General features: G+C 39.3%; 1 protein-coding gene across 1 annotated transcript in view; it reads left to right on the forward strand.

Moving 5' to 3' along the window:
- ATP6AP2 (ATPase, H+ transporting, lysosomal accessory protein 2) overlaps nucleotides 1-9,705 on the forward strand; it is a 41,197-nt gene extending 31,492 nt beyond the window's left edge. The window contains exons 7-8 of the mRNA XM_006897521.1: nucleotides 545-664; nucleotides 9,218-9,705. Coding sequence (XP_006897583.1) covers nucleotides 545-664; nucleotides 9,218-9,409 — 312 coding nt within the window. The 3' untranslated portion in view covers nucleotides 9,410-9,705. The remainder of the gene's footprint in view (nucleotides 1-544; nucleotides 665-9,217) is intronic.
- Nucleotides 9,706-19,852: the final 10,147 nt, after the last annotated feature.

The raw sequence follows: 19,852 nt of genomic DNA on the forward strand, positions 1-19,852 counted from the left end.
CCCCCCCAGGTGCCTGTCGGGGCCTGGGTTTCAGCTGTCCACACCACAGCAGTGGACAAACAAGCTTAAAGCCCCTGATAGCTCTGGGCGCTGACTCTCAGAATTTTATTGAGGTTCTTTAAGAAATAGATACTGTAAGTAGAACATGTAGTAGTAGTGTGATGCTAGATGCTGAGGAGATGTGTAATGGTCGTCTTTCTCTGCTCATAATCTAAAACTCTTCAGTGTGGCTCCATGTTGTAGATATTTTTTGTTAATCAGAAACCACTTTGTAAGATTTCTTTGTAGCCTTTCCCAAGTGTATATGTCAAAATTTACTTTATATTTTAAATTATTCTAGTTTGAGCATACGGATTTATTTTGAAGCTTGAAACTTTCCAGATATTTAACTAAATCTGTACCTGTAAGACTTGTCTCTTCTAACACATAGTATATTTCATGAGCCAGTGGGTAAACTCTGTTGTTCTTATAGCTGCACTGAAGCTTTATGAATAATTCAATCAGCATGGATTTGTGGTTCATAATAATGTTAATAAATTTTCAGTTTGCAGATGACATGTACAATCTTTATGGTGGGAATGCGGTGGTAGAGTTGGTGACAGTCAAATCATTTGACACATCCCTTGTGAGAAAGACAAGGACAATCCTTGAGGCACAACAGATGGTGAGTACATTTTTAGATCCGGCTTTAAGATTATAAAATTAACTTTAAAAAAATTAAAGTCTGTATCACCATAGATGCCATGAACAAGCAGCCAGGAAATCTGAAAACCAATTACAGTTAAAACATAGGTTTCTCAGTCATATAAAATAACTGAGTAAGGTGTCTTGCCAGTGTCTTTGGCCTTATAACTAGGTAATTCAAGAATTTGAGTTCGGGATAAGAGTAAATCTGTCAAAGCTGGAAAGAGGATTCAGACAGAAGTGCATGCGCTTTGTGGCACAGTCCTTCATTTTCTAGAATTCTGTATGTTGTGTACACTTCTTTATAATATGGCTACTTCTACACTTTTCTGGTGTGGAGCTTACTTTGATTTAAAGCATTTACAGGGCCATAGACATGATCAGTCGGGGAAAGATGGGCAGTCTACTCCCATACTATTTACTGCCTCTGAAAACCTGCTAGAGGGTCAGCTATGAGTTGGTTCCAACTGGACAGTATATAACATCACCCCACCAACAGACCATGTTATAACGTGTGTGTGTGTGTGTGTGTGTGTGTGTACACACATACATACAGGTAGCTTCAGCATATCCAGGGGGTTATGGAAAAGAACCAAAGTGTAAATGTTCCAAAACTGTGTGGCCAAGAATATTCTTTCTCACTGGCATCAGTCACTTGCAGTCAGGTACCAAATCATTTATATACATTCCTTTTTGTTTCTCTTAAAACAATAGGAATTTATTCCCTTAGAGTTCTGGAGGCTAGAAGTTAAAAATCAGGCTGTTGGCCCCTATTGGGGCCGATTCTGACTATATGCAGTCTGATTCACACCTATTTGTAGTTCTGTTTTACTGAGAGTACAGCTTTGGAAAGAAGATCAAAGATAATACTTGTTTAAGATAATCTAGAGACAACTGGTTTGAGATTATTTCCTTCTAAATTGAATTGGAATAGAAGGAACTCCGTTTAGGATAACGTAGAAAGCTAAACTATGCCAAAATGTTCTTACTATAAAACAGCTGGAATTGCGTAGTTGAACTTCAAGAAAGTAAGGGAATTTTTAAAATAAAATTACAGGTTTTAGAGCAGTTTTAGGTTCACAGAAAAATTGTGCAGAGTTCCCATATATTACCTTTGTTGTTGTAAGGTACTGTCAAACCTGTGAACAACAGACCTGAATCCTGTATACACTTGAACCCATTGCTGCAGTCACCATGTCGGTCCACCCCACTGGGGATCTTTCTCCCTTTCATTGGCCCTCTACCTAATATAGCCTTTTCCAAGGCATGAGCTTTTCCTAGCAACATGTCAATCTTCTTCATTGGAGGTCTTCCTTTCTTTCACTGACCCTTCATATAATATCCTTTTCCAAGGAATTAGCTTCTCCTAGCAACATGTCCAAAGTATGAAAGAGAAAGCTTCACCATGCTTCCCTCTAAGGAGTACGCCGATTGCACTTTTTCCAAGACATACCTATTTGTTCATTTGGCAGTCCGTGAAATATTCAGCACTCTTCTCCAGCACCACAATTCAAAGGCATCCTTGACTAGCTTTCAGATGCAAAGAAAGTCATAGAAAAGACCATGACCTGAATCCAGGTGCACCTTAGTCTTCAAACTGACACAACAGCTCTTCATTATTTTTGAGAGGTCTCTTACAGCCAACTTTCCCATAGCAATACGTCTCCTTATCTCCTGACTGCTGGTACCAAGGCTGTTTATTGTGGATCCAAGCAAGATTAAATCATTAACAGTTTTAATTCTTTCTCCATTTATCATTATGTTCTAATGTATAGATGATTTATTTTTAAAATAGTTGACAGTTCCATTATCCTAATAAAAATTATTAATCACATATTAGGACCATTCAAACTATTGGCCTAGTGGTAAAGACCTTTGTTTTCTTGATGTTGAGATATAATTCATATCGAAAGCCATAGTCTTTCAGGTCCTCTTCACTTTCTGGAAGCAAGGTTGTGTCGTCTGCATAATGCAGGTTGTTGATAAGTCTTCCTCTTTCTGTCATATTTCTCTTCAGAGATTCCAGCTTTAAGAAGTATTTGCTCGGGGGAGGGGGGAGGGGTTTGTGCGGGGAGAAGGGTGCAACAATGAATGAATGGAATCCCAAAATCTCTGTAGATGTTCATGGAAATGAAAAATAAACAACCTAAATTTAAAAAAAAAGAAGTATTTGCTCAGCATACAGAGCCAATAGATTTAATAACTATGGAGAAAAGATACATCCCTGATGGTCATCCTTCCTGATTTTAAACCATGCACTATTGCCTTGCTCCATTCAGACAACAGCTTCTCGATCTAGGTATAGATTTTGCATCAATATATTTAAGTGTTTGGGTATTCCCATTCTTCTCAATGTTGGCCATAGTTGTTGATTGTCTTTGAGTCAAGCACGACTCATAGTGACCCTATGAACAAAAGGACTGAAGCCTTTTGCATTTATCAAAGTTCATAGAGTTTCCAGAGGCATATTGTTTTGGAAGTAGATGCCACTAATTAGCCACAGTCAAATGTCTTTTCATAGTCAATAAAACAAAGATATTCTTCTGGTGTTCTCTGCTTTCAGCTAGGATCTACTGGATATCAGTGATATCTCTAGTGCCACAGCCTCTTCTAAACCTAGATTGAACTTCTCACAACTCCCTGTCAATGTGTATTGTTCCAGCCATTTTTGGATGATCTTCAGCAATATTTTGCTTGCTTGTGATATTAATGATTCAATAATTCAATAATGATTCAATAATTTCCACATTTTGTTGGATCACCATTTTTTGGGAATGGGAACTAAAATGAATATCTTCCAGTCAGTCATTCAGGTAGCTGTCTTCAAATTTCCTGGCATAGTCTGGTGAGCACATCCAGGGGTGCATCTGTTAGCTGAAACATGTCAGTCAGTATCCTGTCTATTCTTGGGGGCATATTTTATGCTAGTGTCTTCAGCGCAGCTTGAATCTCTTCTGTTGTTACCATGGACTCTTGCTCACATGATACTTACTAAAATTCTTCAGTGTCAACCAATTCTTTTTGGTATAGTGATTCTCTGTACTCCTTCCATCTTCTTTTGATGCTTCCTGGATCATTTAATATTTTGCCCATGACATCTCAGTATTGCAACTTGAGGCTTAAATTTGTTCTTCAGTTCTTTCAGCTTGAGAAATGCAAAACAAGTTCTACTTTTTTTTATTCCTTGACTCCAGCTCTTTGCCCATTTTGTTATAATACTTTTCTTTGTCTTCTCAAGCTGCCCTTTGAAATAATCTTTTCAGCTCTCTTACTTCAGTATCTCTTTTTGCCTTGGCTTCTCAATGCTGTAATACAACTTTTTAAAAAAAATTATTACATTTTATTAATTTTCATGAACATTTACAGAGATTTTGGGTTTTCATTCATTCATTGTTGCACTATTTTCTCTACCCTCCTCCCCAGTTTGTTGTTCTTTTTTCCCCCCGTAATACAACTTTTATAGTTTCTTCTGACATCCATATATTCTCTTATCCCTCTACATACTGTTTTTCCATTAACATTTAGGAAATTCTTAAGAAGCAACTGAGGTAGACACCTGAAAGCTGTAGCATTTGAGTGACCAAGTTACCAAGACACTGGAAGTAATACCTTTAGCTCTCTGAAGTGGACAGTGGGAATTTATATGCCTTCTTAAAATCTGGGATCTGAAAGGTCAAGTGAGAAGATAGAGCAGAAAACTGTTGACCCATGCAAAAGGAGATGAAGGAAAGGCATGTTCTGGTGTGGTCAGAGTATATGGTAGGAGAGAAATTCTTATCCACAGAGCTACCATCATATGGGTTTGGGACTGAAATTGATAGAGCCTGCAAGGCAGAGGCAGGCTCTCCCTCAGTGCTCGCAAAGAGTGCAAATTGCAGGTGGAGCCAATCCACTATGAATGTGTATACACATTCATAGTGTCCAACAGCAGAATTAACATCCAGTAGCTTTAATGGAATATGAGTATAGGCCATTAGCATAGTCCATAGGGAGTTGTGCTGCTAACCAAGAGGCACCAGCAACTCCAAGGAGGAAGATGGGTAATCTCCTCCTGAGTGATTTACAACCTCAGAAAACAAGCTGGAGGGTCAGCTGTGAATCATTTCCTACTTAACGGTAGTGAGTTTAAGTTTTTAGTATGTTGTTACTATGTGCCCTCAAGTCAGAACAGACAAATAGCTGACCCTGCAACAGGTTTTTAGAGGCTGTAAATGGTAAGGGTGGAGATTGCCTGTCTTCCTCCTATGAAGCTGCCAGTGGATTGGAACTGCATGCCTTTGAGTTGGCAGTGTTCGCTCCTTACCGTTAGGCCACCTAAAATAATAGTAAAGATTGAATTAAATTACATACTTTGCTACCCAAGCAGATATATGCACACCCATGGTTATTGTAGCTTTGTTCACAATAGCAAAGAGTTGGAAACAACCACATGCCCATCAACAAACGAATGGATAGAGAAGCTGTGGTATATTCACACAATATATTCACACTATGCTGCATTGAAAAACAAGGAACTCATTAAATATTATACAAAATGGGTGACCCTGGAGGACATGCTGAGTAAAATATCTCAGTCACAAAAGGACAAATACTACATAGTTCCACTGTTGTAAAGCAGGACTGACATTGGCGTTGGGAAAACTAAAAGGGGGTAATTAATGTATACTGCATTGAAACAAATGGGGGAGAGAACTGTTTAGGAGGAATATATGACTGTGTATTATTGTCATGACAATTGTCCAGAATGAGAAAAAAAAATTACATACTTTGGGTATGTCACTAGGAGGTGCTATTCCTTGGAGATGGACATGATGTTGGGAAGAGTAGAGGGCCAGTGAAGGAGAGGGAGACCCTCAACCAGGTGGATTGACACAGTGACTGCTGCAATGGGCACTGTGTGTCAGAAAGGGTGAGGATGGCACAGGATAGAACAGGATTCAGATCTTTTTTTTATAGGGTCACTATGAGTCGCACTCGACTCAGTGGTACCTAACAACAAAACAACAGCTAATTAAAGAGGAACCAAATAAGGAAAAAATAACAAGGTGCTTTTTAAAATACACACACACACACATTTTTTTTTGAGACACAGTTTAACTTATTTTATATAGGAAATTCCTTCAACATTGTCCAGGTTAGGCCTGCTAATTTGTCCATGAAGTGACTCCAGAGAAAAGTGTACCAGTCTGAATGTAACACTTTTGGAAATTTGACAGGCCAGTTTTGCAGAGTGAATTATTTTGTGTACTCTGAGGCACTAGGCTGAGTTAATGAATCAGCTGCCTTAATAGATAAGTTAATCAGGAACTAGTTTCTCAAATTATTGCATGTGTGATATGGAGCCAGAATCAGGTAATGTCCTTGGATTTTCTTTATCTACAGGGTAGTGGCTTAACACTTTGTGTATGTAATCTAAAAGTGAATACATTTTGTTTTCCAAGTTTTTTTATGTTGTAGCATGTATCAGTAGTTCATTCCTTTTTATGGCTGAATTAGTTTTCATTTTATGTATAAACTACATTTTATCCATAAATTCATCAATTGATGGACATATGAGTTTTTTCAAATTTTTGTCCATTATGAATATTGCTATTGTGTTGGGTTTTTTTTTCTATATTTTATTTTTTCTTGACTTTTAAAAAATAGTATTTTTTTCCATTGTTAAACATTTTCTTACCCCCACCTCTCCCCTTCCTCAAACCCACTCCATAATGCACCCCTTGTTCCATATTGTTGTCATAAATATAATACCTCATCATATATTCCTTTCGGACACTTCTTCCCCTCATCTGTTTTAATACAGTGTTCATTATCTATCTATTCTCTTCCCATTCTTACTCCAACACCATGTCATCCTATTTTATAACAGCAGTGTTTTGCAGTCTTTGTCCTTTTGTGACTGAGATCTTTCATTTGAGATATGTTCTCCAGGCTCCCCAATGTTGTGTAATATTTTATGAGTTCCTTGTTTGTCAATGCTGTATAATATTCTGTATGTGAACGAGAGTTTTTCTATCCATTGATTTGTTGAAGGGCACTTGGGTTGCTTCCATCTTTTTGCGAATAATGCAGCAATAAACATGGGTGCATACATCTGTTTGAATCCTAACTCTGCTTTCTTTAGGGAATATTCCCAGTAGTGAAATTGCTGGGTCAAATGGTATTTCTATTTCCAATTTTTTGAGAAAGCGCCTGACCACTTTCCATAGTCACTGTACCATTTTGCACTCCCACCAGCAGTAAATAACGGTTCCAATCTCTCCTGAACCTCACCAGCATTTGTCTGCTACCCTGTTGAACTTTTCTATTGTTGCTGGAGTGAGATGCTCTCTCATAGTTGTTTTCATTTGCATCTCTCTAATAGCTAGAGATTTTGAACATTTCTTCATGTGTTTGTCTGCCATCTGAATGTCGTCTTTGGAGAAGTGTCTGTTCATATCCTGTGCCCATTTTGTGATTGGGTTGTTTACCTCCAGGTGCTGGAGTATTCTATAAATTTTCGATATCAGATATGTGATTGCTAAATATTTTCCCCCAGTTTCCTTTTTACCTTGTTTGTAGAAGTTTATTGACGTGGATAGGGATTTGATTTTTAGAAGGTCTCATTCATCTATTTTATTCTCTCTGGGATGTAGGTGCTGTGAATTTTAAGCATTGTTAGATTGAATCTGTTAATTATGTTACTAATATTCTTATTTCCTGATTTACCTGCATGAATTTTTTTGCCTTCCTTTTTTTGGAGGGGTTTTCATTCAATCATTCATATACATTTTGTTTTATAACACTGATTTGTTACATTATAAGAGACACTTTGAGAAGGAAGGCTTGTACTAAAGATCTTTTGGAATACCCTCCTGCATAGTCTCTCTTTCATTGCCTATTGTCATTATTCTTCTTTCTCCACCCTCTTACATCTGGACTGACAGTCTCAACTACTTCACCAAGAAGCATGAGGGTTCTTTTTAGGGTTGTAGAAATCTTATGAAATTAAATTGTAGTCATAATTGTACCATTCTGAATCTTGAGAAGTATAGTGAATTGTATACTTTTTAAGTATGTGTGCGTGTGGGAACAGGTTTATTTTAAAACATTACACATTCAAGAGGGACCTTCTCTTAATGTTTGTCTTACATCTACCCTCCCTGCATGTAACTACTCTTACCTATGTAAACCTCCTCTCTTCCAGTTGAAATCACCCCCTTTCTATACCTGAAGGACCAACCTAAGAGTGGAAGATAAAACACCTTAGCTTGCACCTTCCAAGTCCATCCTGTACATTGTCACCAGTTCTCTTTTAGGACAAATCTGATCATGTCACTGTTCTCGATGCTCCTCATTGCCTCTAAGTGCAAAGTCACCAAAGTGTCTGGACCTCTAGCTTCAGCTCCTGCTACTTTCCTACTCTTTCATTCGCTAGCTAAAATGAATATTTTGCTAAACAGTGCCTTTGCAGATATCTGGAATCATTCCTTCCTTACCCAGGCCTAGTAGATCCTGAGATCTAAGATGTGATTAAAGCATCATTTGGTTTTCCACTTTACATTTTAAAATTTTATTGTAAGTGAATTATACATAAGTATGTAACATTTGTGATTAGGTGGTGTTGCTTGATTCTGAGTAATAATGACCCTATGGGTCTACCTATGGGTTTACTCTAGTGGGTAGAGCAGAACTGCCCCAGAGGGTTTCTGTAATCTTTATGGATGCAAATCTCCACGTCTTTCTTTCGCAGAGTGGTTGGTGGGTTCAAACCAATGTCCTTTCTGTTAGCAACTGAGTGCTCAGCTGTTGCACCACCAGAAAACATGATATAATATTGACTACCAATTAAAAAATAAAACCATCTACCTTAGATAGTATTTTAAACCCATTGTATAGTTTAAGAAAAACAGCACCTGTTGCTTTGAAATCCCATCTTAATAGTTGTCCTGTCGTTGTCTTGTGGTTTTCCTCATTTTGACTGCATCTGTATTTACCCTTAATATTTGCTTTTGTCTGCATTTGCAGTTCATATAAATGAATTATGTTCTATGTTTTATGCTTTCAGCTCAGTCTTGTTCTTAAGTTTCATGTAGGCTGATGAACGTAGCTATCATATATCATATATATATCATATATATATATCATATATATATCATATATCATTGCTGTGTTTATTCCATGACGTAGACATGCCAACATCACCCATTTTGATGATGGACATTGTTATACCTGTCTATTAATATACATATAAAAGTTTTCCTTAGGGCAAGTTTTCCCTAGAACTTGCTGGATCACAAAATATATACACTTTGAACTTGATTTGGTATCACATTTTCTCAAGCAGTTGGACCAGTTTATGCTTTCATCAACAGTACAAGTGTCTTCCCCATGAAACTACTCCTCCTTGGTTCCTCCTCATAGAAATAACTTTGATGTCACTTAGGAATAAATGTCTGTTATGTAAATGAATCCTAGCTATCAAACTGGAATAATTTGCTCGTTTATAATGCTTCTCTTTTGATTTTCCTTTTTTCCCCTCCCTTGATTATAGAACTCACCAACTCCCTATAACCTGGCATATAAGTATAATTTTGAGTATTCAGTGGTTTTTAACATGGTCCTTTGGATAATGATCGCCTTGGCCTTGGCTGTGATTATCATCTCTTACAATGTTTGGAACATGGATCCTGGGTATGATAGTATCATTTATAGGATGACAAACCAGAAGATCCGAATGGATTGATCTTTCCTTACATCAGACTTATCAAAAGGGTTTGTAAATTTGATGTTTTGTTAAAATAAACCTTTCAGTGGTTTAAAGTAAATAGTATACTTTACATTTAGGGGGGGGAAAGCAAATATTGTTCTTATTTGTGTGTGTGTGTGTGCCCATGACTTTTTTTACAGTGAATTAATAGTACTGATGTGACTCAAATTGTGTGATACAGATTCCACAATATGCCTCAAATATGATATAACCATTTAAGAATATAATTTCATTCCATTTTAATACTTGGAAATATGTACTGAAATACATGTAAAACATTTAGGTTAGCTTGTGTTATTTATGTTAAAAAACCTGCACTGAATGTGTTAGAGAAACTTAAGGATACCCAGCTTCCTTACACAGGATGGGTGAAAATCTTACTTGGGTCGTTGTATACTATGAACCATTTATAAATGTCTGATTTGATATAAGTATCTCTGAAACAAGAGGAAAAGGTTTTTAACCAAGAGCAGCCCTAAAATAATGGGTGTGCTTACACAGTTGCTTAGTTTTGGAACTGTATTCTGATTGACAGAGGATAGCTATTTTTTAAGCTCTTCTGAGATATGTATTTCTGGTGTGGATTTTGAAAGTACTACATTGCTCTAAGAAGAAACTAGCTTGGTGGAGGTATAGATGCTTGTAAATAAATAAATAAATATAACTTTGGGGCATGACCATGAAATATTTATTTCAGTACTTTTCCTCCTGTATAAGTATATATGGTTTGCAGTACAACTTCATTCTATAGATTATTAACTGGAAGTGGATAATTCCACTTTTCATGTGGAAGTGGACCAATGTCTATAAAGAGTGACAAATAAAGTTAATAATGACTCCAAATTTGTATCATCTCAATACTGATTGTTGTGAAAAGTAGGGTCTTATTTAATCACAATTGATTATACAAACTATTTTTTTTAATTTATTCTCATGACTTTCTGAGATTCAGTGCCATTGTTTGTTGTTGTTGTTATGTGCCGGCGAGTCGCTTGCGACTCACTTGCGACTCATAGCGACCCTATGTACAACAGCCCTAAACTCCGCTCTGTCCTGTGCCAATCGCACTGTCTCTGACACTCCCATCCCAACTATCCCAGTCACTGAATCAATCCACCTCATAGAAGGTAGGTACCATTCTTGTTATTAAATTTGTACAGAATGTGTGAGAAAAGACAAGCAACAAGTTGGGGGGTAAAAATTTAAGGTTATAATTGTATCTCTGAAAAGATTTTTAATTAGAATTTTAAATTTAATCATTACACATTTAGTAAGAGATTCACTTGCCCTGGGAACCATACATGGGTTTGCGTTAGCTATTTCTAACTGCTCTTTGGAAAGACTGTCAAATCGTTTCTATGAATAACACCATAGTGAGCAGGTTTGGGAAAATGAAGTCTATTTAGTTGTGTTTTATAAACTTACTACAAAATGCCTTTAAAAACTAGTGTTAAACCTCTGTGGAAGGGGTAAAAATGTTTTCTTTTTGCTTATCACTGAGGTATAAATAGTAGTGAAGCTGATACTCTACACAAGGAAGAAAAACACTTATAAAATCACTCAAGTATTTGTCACCCTCCCTATCCACCTGCTAGTTTCACAGAGGCAAGGGTTTTTCAACTGCCTAAACCCCAAGACAGTTTCCAGTCTGATTCTCATGAAACCCAAAGGACCTGTGTTTAGCGAACAGGAATTGAGAATATGGCTAAAAAATCCTCACTTAAAAAAAACCAAAACCCAACAAACGCAAAAAACCAAAACCTAAGCCCTCACTATTGATGAATCTGTCTCAACTCATAATGACCTTCCATCAAGTTTCTGAGGCTGTAAATCATAGTTGGAAAAGCCATCTTTCTCCCATGGATGGCCTTTGGGTTAACAGTACAGGTTGCTTTGGACGATACTACTAGAGCTCAGTGGTTAAAAGTCATCATTCACAAGTTTCTTATAAACATTACCACAGATGTTAAATTGTGATGATTAAATATGAAGTAAACCAATGTCTTTATAATTTAAAACTGATAAAAAAGTTCTAGGGGAAGGGGAAAAATCATTACATGACAGCACTAATCCTTCCATCTATGTTGAGTAGAAAGCAATTAATGATAATGTTCTGCCAAGATTATTAAACCTGTTGCTGATAATTTGATTTTAAATTAAATCTCATTTGTTCGGGAACATAAATCACAGTGTTGAGATTTGTGTGAGGGGCAGGAAAACCAGATTCCACTGACATTGAAAGAGAAGACTCAATCACTTGACATCTAGTTGGTGGAGGATATTCCAGAATTATAAAATATTCAAGAATCTGTATGTGATAATTCCATTAGAAATAAAATAGAATCAATATCATAGAATTGTTATTTCTTTTAATTGACCTTTTAAAAAATAGAAATGATCTTCTGAATCCTTTTTCATTGGGTTCAAGTAATGGAAGCTGTAAATTTTTTAATGGAAGATCAAACAATTTCTATAGAAGCAGGAGCTGAGGTTAGTGACCCTGCCTACTGATTCACGCAGTGGCTTCATGCCTTCTAACTTCAGACTTTGGTAAAGTTTCAACTCTCCTCATGACAGACTGAATAGGCAGTGATTTCTTGAAAAAGAGTTGTCTGAGAAATGCTATGATTAAAATGCATCAAGTCTTACAGATAAATTCAGCTTACTGTCTTACCACTTCTAGTTGAACAATCTTGGGGGGAAATTCCTTAATCTCTCTGAATCAGGTTTTTTCGTTTTTTTCCCTCATACTAGTTTATTTACAAAGTTTGAATACATTGCTTTTTACACTGGATCTTTCCCATTTCCTTAACCCCCACCCATCAAATTGTGCAACTCTTATGATTAACACCCCCCACCCCAAATCAGAGTGTTTAATGTCAGGTGGTAATACTCTAGTTTTGGGGAAATAAGCATTCATTGAGATAGCATGGTCTAAGGTCTGTGAATACTTAATGAGTACAGACTATAATAACAGTACTAAATGCAACATTGTGGGCCACTTATATAAAGAAATAGACTTACCTTTTTCCATTAATGTCCTTTAACTGGACCAGGGTCTAGTCCAGGAGCAAACACCCACAGAACCTCTGGGTGTGTTCATGCCACCAGCCTTTTCAGTTAGCAGCCATTTACCATTTACCATTGTGCTACCAAGGTTCCTTCAAGACAACATTACAGTATAGGTGTCTTTGAAAGACACAGTGAGAAGGGAATATAATCAACACTCTTAGTACCAGCAGCCTGGAAATAAAAAGATTAACTGCATTGGCAAAGTCTGTTGTCAGGGGCCTCTCCAGAGTGCTGAAGAAAAACTATATCAGTCTGCAGACTAAGCTGTGCCCGATCCAGGCCATAGTCTTTGGAATTACTTGCTATGTGTCAGAAACCTGGACAGTGGCTAGGGATGATAGAAGAACCTATGCCTTTGAGTTGTGATGCTGGAGAAAAGTATTGAATACACCATGGACTGCTAGAAGAACAAACATGTTCGTCCTAGAGAGGGTGAAACCAGGCTGTTCCTTGGAGGCAAAGATTCTAAAGCTTTGTCTGACATACTTTAGGCATGTTGCAATGAGGGATCGGTCCTTGGAGAGGGACATCATGCTTGAGGGTGGAGGGACAGCACAAGAGAGGAAGAACCTTGATGAGATGGATTGACTCAGTAACTAGCATAATGGGGGTAAGTGTGTCGGAGACAATTCGGTTGGCTCAGGATGGAGCCAGGTTCAGAGCTGTTGAGTTGCAGGTGACTCGAAAGCACATAACAACATGTGTAAGTGTAATAGGTATTAGTGTATATTGATGCACATCAATATATAATGCAATGTATATCACTGAAGAGAACACACTAAAAAAATGCATTTGCCATAATTTCCAAATTTAAACAGTAAAAATAACTACAAAAGGAACTGCATACTCATGTGAAATAACTAGCATATTTAAAAATGTAAATTTACATCCAATTTCTCTGATCTTGTCATATCACATTTAAATCCATTTATAATGACAAAAGCCCAGGGTACTGCTGAGAAGAGGCCATGTTTGCTCACTTCTGGGGTTTCTTTTGTGCAAACAGCAGAGCCCAAAGCAGAAGCCTGTGTCAGTAAACACCTTGAATTGACTCTTCCCTGGGGTTTGAGACATCTGGTTACACACTGACAGTCATTTGGACCTGTGAGACTCAGACTACATTTTAAGAGCTACTCATTCATTCCAAGTGAAACAAGATTATTGGAATGGTAAGTCTGTAACTTAGGAAGAAGGAGCTGGTTCAGACCAATAAAGCTAGAGTGAATGAGTCAAAAGTCAGTGAAGAACATCAGTCAGGTACCCAATTTGAAAACCAAATTGACCCCATTTGTGAGGGAGTGATACCCAGTGACTTTTTAAAACCTTTGGTCCTTCAAAGTCTATTTGGTACTCTCTTTCATTGCTGCTGCTGCTGGACACATCTTACACACTTTGTTCACATGTCACCACCTTGGGCACACCACGGCCTTGGCCTGTCAGCTGGGTTCAAGTCCATCTTACAGCCCGGCTGTGAAGCATAAGCTCGTTTCAGGCTCACCTTTGGATCCAACATAGTTAATTCTTGGTGCCAGAAGCTGTGTGCCATCCTTTCCTTTCCCTGCCCTTTCCACCCCTTCTCATAATTTCTCATGTGAGAGGTACTTGTAAGTCCTATATGTGAAACAGACACTTCAACCCCACCAGGTCAGGAGTTTATAATTACATACACAGTTATACATGTCTTGACAGATCTTTTTTTGAAGTCCTGAGCAATTTTTTGCACCAGACACTGGAAGAGACGTTGAATTGGTAGTGGGTGCATTCTTTTTTTTTTTTTATTAAATTTTATTAGTTTTAATGAACATTTACAGGGATTTTGGGTTTTCATTCCTTCATTACTGCACCATTCTCTCTACCCTCCTCCCCAGTTTGTTGTTCTTCCCCGCCATCCGAATGTCTGTTTTAATTGTCCAATTGCCACAGTGCTTGTCAAAGTCAGTTCTGATTAATCTCCTTTGTCGGTGTGTCCTTTGCCATTCCCTATCACTCCTCCCTGAGAGAGACTTCACCCTGATTCATAAGGAAAAGGGGATGGCGTATTCTCTTAGCTACTTCCTGCTGAAAAGGGACGCTGTGGGTTTCAGGGTGAAGATCTTCTCTCAGTGGGTGCATTCTTGTGAACAGCTTTTGTAGCCAGCTGCTCGTTGGCTGTTTTACCACCAGTTGATTTGTGGGAAGTCTGCATTTTTGCCTTTTAAGAGCCATAGTAGTTACATACTGTGGAGTCAGAACTGACTCATAGCTGACCCTCCAGCAAGTTTTCAGAGGCTATAAATCGCATAGGAGATTTCCCATTTTTCTACCATAGAACAGCTGATGGATTTGAACCACCTTCCTATGTGTTCACAGCACAACTCTACCATGAAGCCACCAGAGCTCCCTCCATAGTATAGTTGTCATGTGCTGTCGAGTCTCTCTTGACTCATAGTGACCCTATTTATATACAACAGCCTTGAACCCTGCCCTATCTTGAGACAACCTTATTGTCTCTGATACACCCACTCCCATGGCCCCAGTCAATGAGTCAATCCCTCTCATCGAGAGTCTTCCTCTCTTGTGCTATCCCTCCACCCTCCTAAACAAGATGTCCTTCTTTGCAACATGCCCAAAGTATGTCAGCTGGAGCTTCAAAATACTTGCTTCCAAGGAGCAGCCTGGTTTCATCAAAAGAACTGAACTCACTCAACCATTTCTTAAGCTGAAGGAACTGAAGAACAAATTCAAGCCTCAAGTTGTAATACTTCAGGATGCTTTGGGCAGAATATTAAATGATCCAGAAAACATTAAAAGATGAAATGAGAATTCAGAGTCATTGTACCAAAAAGAATTGGCTGTCACAGAAGAATTTCTTGAAACAACGTATGAGCAAGAGCCTGTGGTGATAAAGGAGAAAGTTTAAGCTGCTCTGAAGGAATTGGCAAAAAACCAAGGCCCCAGGAATTGAAGGCATACTGATTGACATATCTCAACAAATAGATGCGACCTTGGACACACTCACCAAGTTATGCCAAGAAAGTTTTAGGCCTACCACTTGACCAACTAACTGACTGGAAGAGATCCATATTTGTTCCTCTAGTATAGAGACCTCACTTACTCCCCTTCTTTGGCACTTAGAAAACTAGGAGCAGCATGGTTGCAGCTGCAAATACATTCGTCCTATGATCTTGAAGAGTAGTGGCTAAAGAAATGGTCCTGCCCCCTCCTTGAAATTCTGCAACATGGCTTTATTGCAAAGACACACTAAGGACAAACTTAATCTCTGTTGAACTCTTGCCCGACCTTCCTCTAAGGAGCCCTGGTGGTACAGTGGTTACAGCATCCAGCTGCTAACCAAAACGTCTGGCAGTCAAGCCCACCGGTTGCTTTGCTAATGAGAAAAATAAGTTTCTGTAAAGATTTACAGCCTTGAAAGCCAGATGGGCACTTCTACTCTGTCCTAAGGGCCACTGGGAGTAAGAATGAATCAGTAGATATTATCAGGCTGCTAAACAAAAAGACCAGTAGTTAAAATGTACCAGGAGTCTCTGGAAAAAGATGTGCAGTCTCCTGTAAAGATCTGTTGTTGCTGTTGTGGGTGCCATCAAATAGAGTGCAACTCATAGCAACTCAAAAACAGTAGATCTATAGCTTGATCCTGCACCATCCTCACCATCTAGTGTATACTTGAGCCCATTGTTACAGCCACTGTGTCAATCCATTTTGTTGAGTCTCTTCCTTTCTCACACTAACCCCCCACTTTTTTCAGTATGATGTCTTTTTTTTCCAAGGACTGGCCCCTCCTGATAATATGCCCAAAGTATGTGAGATGTAGTTTCACTATCCTCGCTTCCAAGGAGCACCCTGGATGCACTTTCTCCAAGACAGGCTTGTTTGTTCTTTTGTCAGTCTGTGTAATAATATTCAGTAGTTTCCTCCAAAACCACAACTCAAAGGCATACATTCTTCTGTCTTCCTTATTCATTATCCAACTTTCATATTATCCAATTTCTTCCTTACTCATTATCCAACTTTCACATAGGAAATGATTGAAAAGACCATTCCTGCAGTCAGGCACTCCTTAGTCTTTAAAGATAAACCCTGGAAACTCAATGTAGTGTCACGGTGAGTCAGAAGTGACTCAAAGGCAGTGAGGTTTTGGTTTTCAGCCTTTGAAGTCTCTAGGGGCCCTAACCGCAGACCCTTACCTACCTCCTTTCAGGTTTGTCAGCATCCAGGCAGCCTTATCACAAGACAATCCAGGACTCTGAGCCAAATGGTCATAATTATAAACCATTCACCCATCTCAGTGATCCACCACTGTTAACTTCCTTCAGTGTGATTCAACTAATTCACCCCAGTCCTTTGTTTCAGTGGAGTAAAAGAGAGGTAGACCTGTCCACCCCCCATTGGTATAGCTCCCTGCCTTCCTATTGCAGTTTCCTTGCCCTGCCCCTATACTTACATTGTGCTAGGTTCAGAAGCAAAAGCAGTGAAACTTTAGATAGATAGATGATAGAGATAGATGAGAAAGAAAGAGATGGAGCTATGGATATGTACACACAACCTCTAAAAATACACAGAAGGCTGCCCTTCTTTCTCCCTCAGAGCAGCTGATGGATTTGAACTACTTGCATTAGAGCTGGCAGTGCAATTCCTTATCACTAAGCCACCAGAGCTCCCTCATTAACATCCTAGAGGTTAGAATGTACAACATACAGGATAGTTACAGTCTACTGAGGAGCATGGCCAGGTAGACACACAATAGCAACCACCACACTCCTCCCCACTTCCTGTAATAATTCTTTTGAATAAAGTTGTCCCTTGGGTGGTACAAAAAGTTAAGCAGCCTCCACTAACCCAAAGAGTGACATTTCAGATATACCCCAGAGGTGCTGTGGAGAAATGCTCAGAGATCTATCTCCAAAATATCACTTATCCAAAACCCTATGGAACATGGTTCTACTTACACATAAGGGGTTGCCAGGAGTTACAGTCCATGTGATTGCAACTAGTTTATCTGATGCAACTTTTTCTTAGACAGTATTCAGCAATAACCTCTCAATTCCTTATAATTACCATTACACATTTAACATGCCAGAAGTATTTCATGAGACCGTGCCTCACATTCCAGCTGTATCAAGTCCCAGTTCGCCCCAAGTGAGAACCTTAGCAATAAAAGAGCTACCACAGGAAGTTCTCCTTGCCAGCCAGTTGATGAGTGACCCAAAAACTGGATCTCATTCGCAGGATCTGCTTCCCAGGACCGTTCCTCACAGCACTACCTTGGGCTGGGATCCTAGAAGAAGAGCTTAAAGCAAGAATTGTGGTGCAATTGATCTATTGAAAAAGTTCTTTCAGTGGGATGGCAGGAAGCATGGGACGGCTTTGCCTGCAATGCTCCCACAGTTATTTGGGGGAAAAACTGCTGTCTAGCTTGACCACGTAGGACCACTTAACTCAGGAGCAGCGAGCCACAGGCCCTGCCTGAAGCAACCAGCTGAGTCCCAGCCAGAAGCTGCCTGTGAAGCTGTTGTGGGACACATCCGCCAGGAGCAAGAGGGTACTTTGAAGAATAAACAGCTGTCTGGGCTGACCATGTGGGAATGCTTAATTCAGGCAACAGGGAGGTCCTGGGCCCCTCGATGGAGGTGAGAAGCCACTTACAGAAGGGAACAAAGGCTTCCTCCATGGTCACTCAGGTACTTTAGGGAACAAACTGCTCTCAGGCCCTCGGCCATGCAGGCCTCAGGCCAAAAAGGGAGCACAAATATATAGGTGCTTCTCAAAACACTGCTGTGGATCAATGTGGACATTTGAGAACCATGAGAGCTACAAACATTGGCAGGGTGCAGCGAGTGTTGGCAGGGTACAGCAAGCCTTAGTGGGGTGCAGTGAGCCATGGTGGGGAGCAGCAAGCTGCAGCAGGGAGCCGCAGTGGGACCCACCTACCACAAGCAAGCAGAACAGCAAGAAATTGAGTGAAATAAATAGGGGGGATCACAGCTGATGCAGGACCAATTGTGGGACCCCATCACCTTAAGCAGGAAGGAGTTGAAACAGCTGGAGCTCAACTGGGGTGGCAGACCGAGTTCTTGAGGGGAAAACCAAGACTTACTGGTTGTGCATTCAGGCCTCCCACATGCTCCGCTCCTGTATGCATCTGTATGTGCATCTTCCCCCCCAACCCCCCACCTGTGCACCTGTGCCTGCACCCACCCTACATGCATCCGCCTGTATGCCTGCCCAGTTTTCTTGTGGAGCAATGATGTCAGATCAAGAACTTGCTATTGCCTCAGGCATGAAAAACTCTACCAAAGCAATGTCCCCAAAGAAGCAGACTACCTCACTCCCCACACAAGCCCAACGCAAGATATTAAAAAAAAAAAAGTAGTAATGGATTTCCTGAAGCCAGAAAGTCTGATGGAACTTTGTGACACAAAATTCAAAAGAGCAATGGTTGAATATTTTCAATGGGTGAAAAACAAAGAATTACAGGACACTGCAAGCAAAAATCAGGAGGAGCTTATAAAAACAATCCAAAACAATGCAGATAAAACTAATGAGGCATTAGAGGCACTGGAAAAAACAAGAAACCATCCAAAATATGAGGTCCAAGGCTTCAGATGCTGTCAACATGATGGACAGATAAACAGAGTTGAAGAGATGGAACACTGAACCAGTCAAATTGAAGATAGAATTGTCACCACTGATCTGCTAGAGCAAAGACCAGAATAAAAAAATAAGGAAAAAGAAGAAAACCTAGGAGTCATGTGGGACACCATCAAGAGAAATAACATAACCATCATCGGAATCCCAGAACAGAAAGAAACAAGTAAAGGCACCAAAAAGTTGTGGAAAAATTACTAGAAGAAAACTTCCCAGGCATAATGAAGAATGAGAGAATATATATTCAAGAAGCTGAGCAAACAACATATAGAATAGACCCCTCCCCCCCAAAAAAAAAACCCCACGAAGGCATAGCATAGTCAAATTTTCCAGAATCAAAGATAAGGAGAGTATTCTGAAAGGAGCAAGGGGAAAAACAAAGAGTAACCTATAAGGGACAGAAGATAAGATTAAGTGCTGACTTGTTAGCAGAAACCATGCGAGCAAGAAGAAAGTAGAATGACATATATCGAACACTCAACACAGCTGTCCAAGAACACAACCAAGAATACAGTACCCGGCAAAATTATACATCAAATATGAAGGAGAGGAGCTCTGGTGGCCTAGTGGCAAGGAGCTGCAACTACAATCCCAGAGGCGCACAGTTCAAATCCACCAGATGCTCTGCCGGGGAAGGAGGGACAATCTCCTCCTGTACCAGTCAGATCTGACTTGACGGTACACTCACACAAAAATGATAAA

Source organism: Elephantulus edwardii, unplaced genomic scaffold (assembly GCF_000299155.1).
Source record: "Elephantulus edwardii isolate Elephantulus edwardi_28Jun2011 unplaced genomic scaffold, EleEdw1.0 scaffold00210, whole genome shotgun sequence".
NCBI lineage: Eukaryota > Metazoa > Chordata > Mammalia > Macroscelidea > Macroscelididae > Elephantulus > Elephantulus edwardii.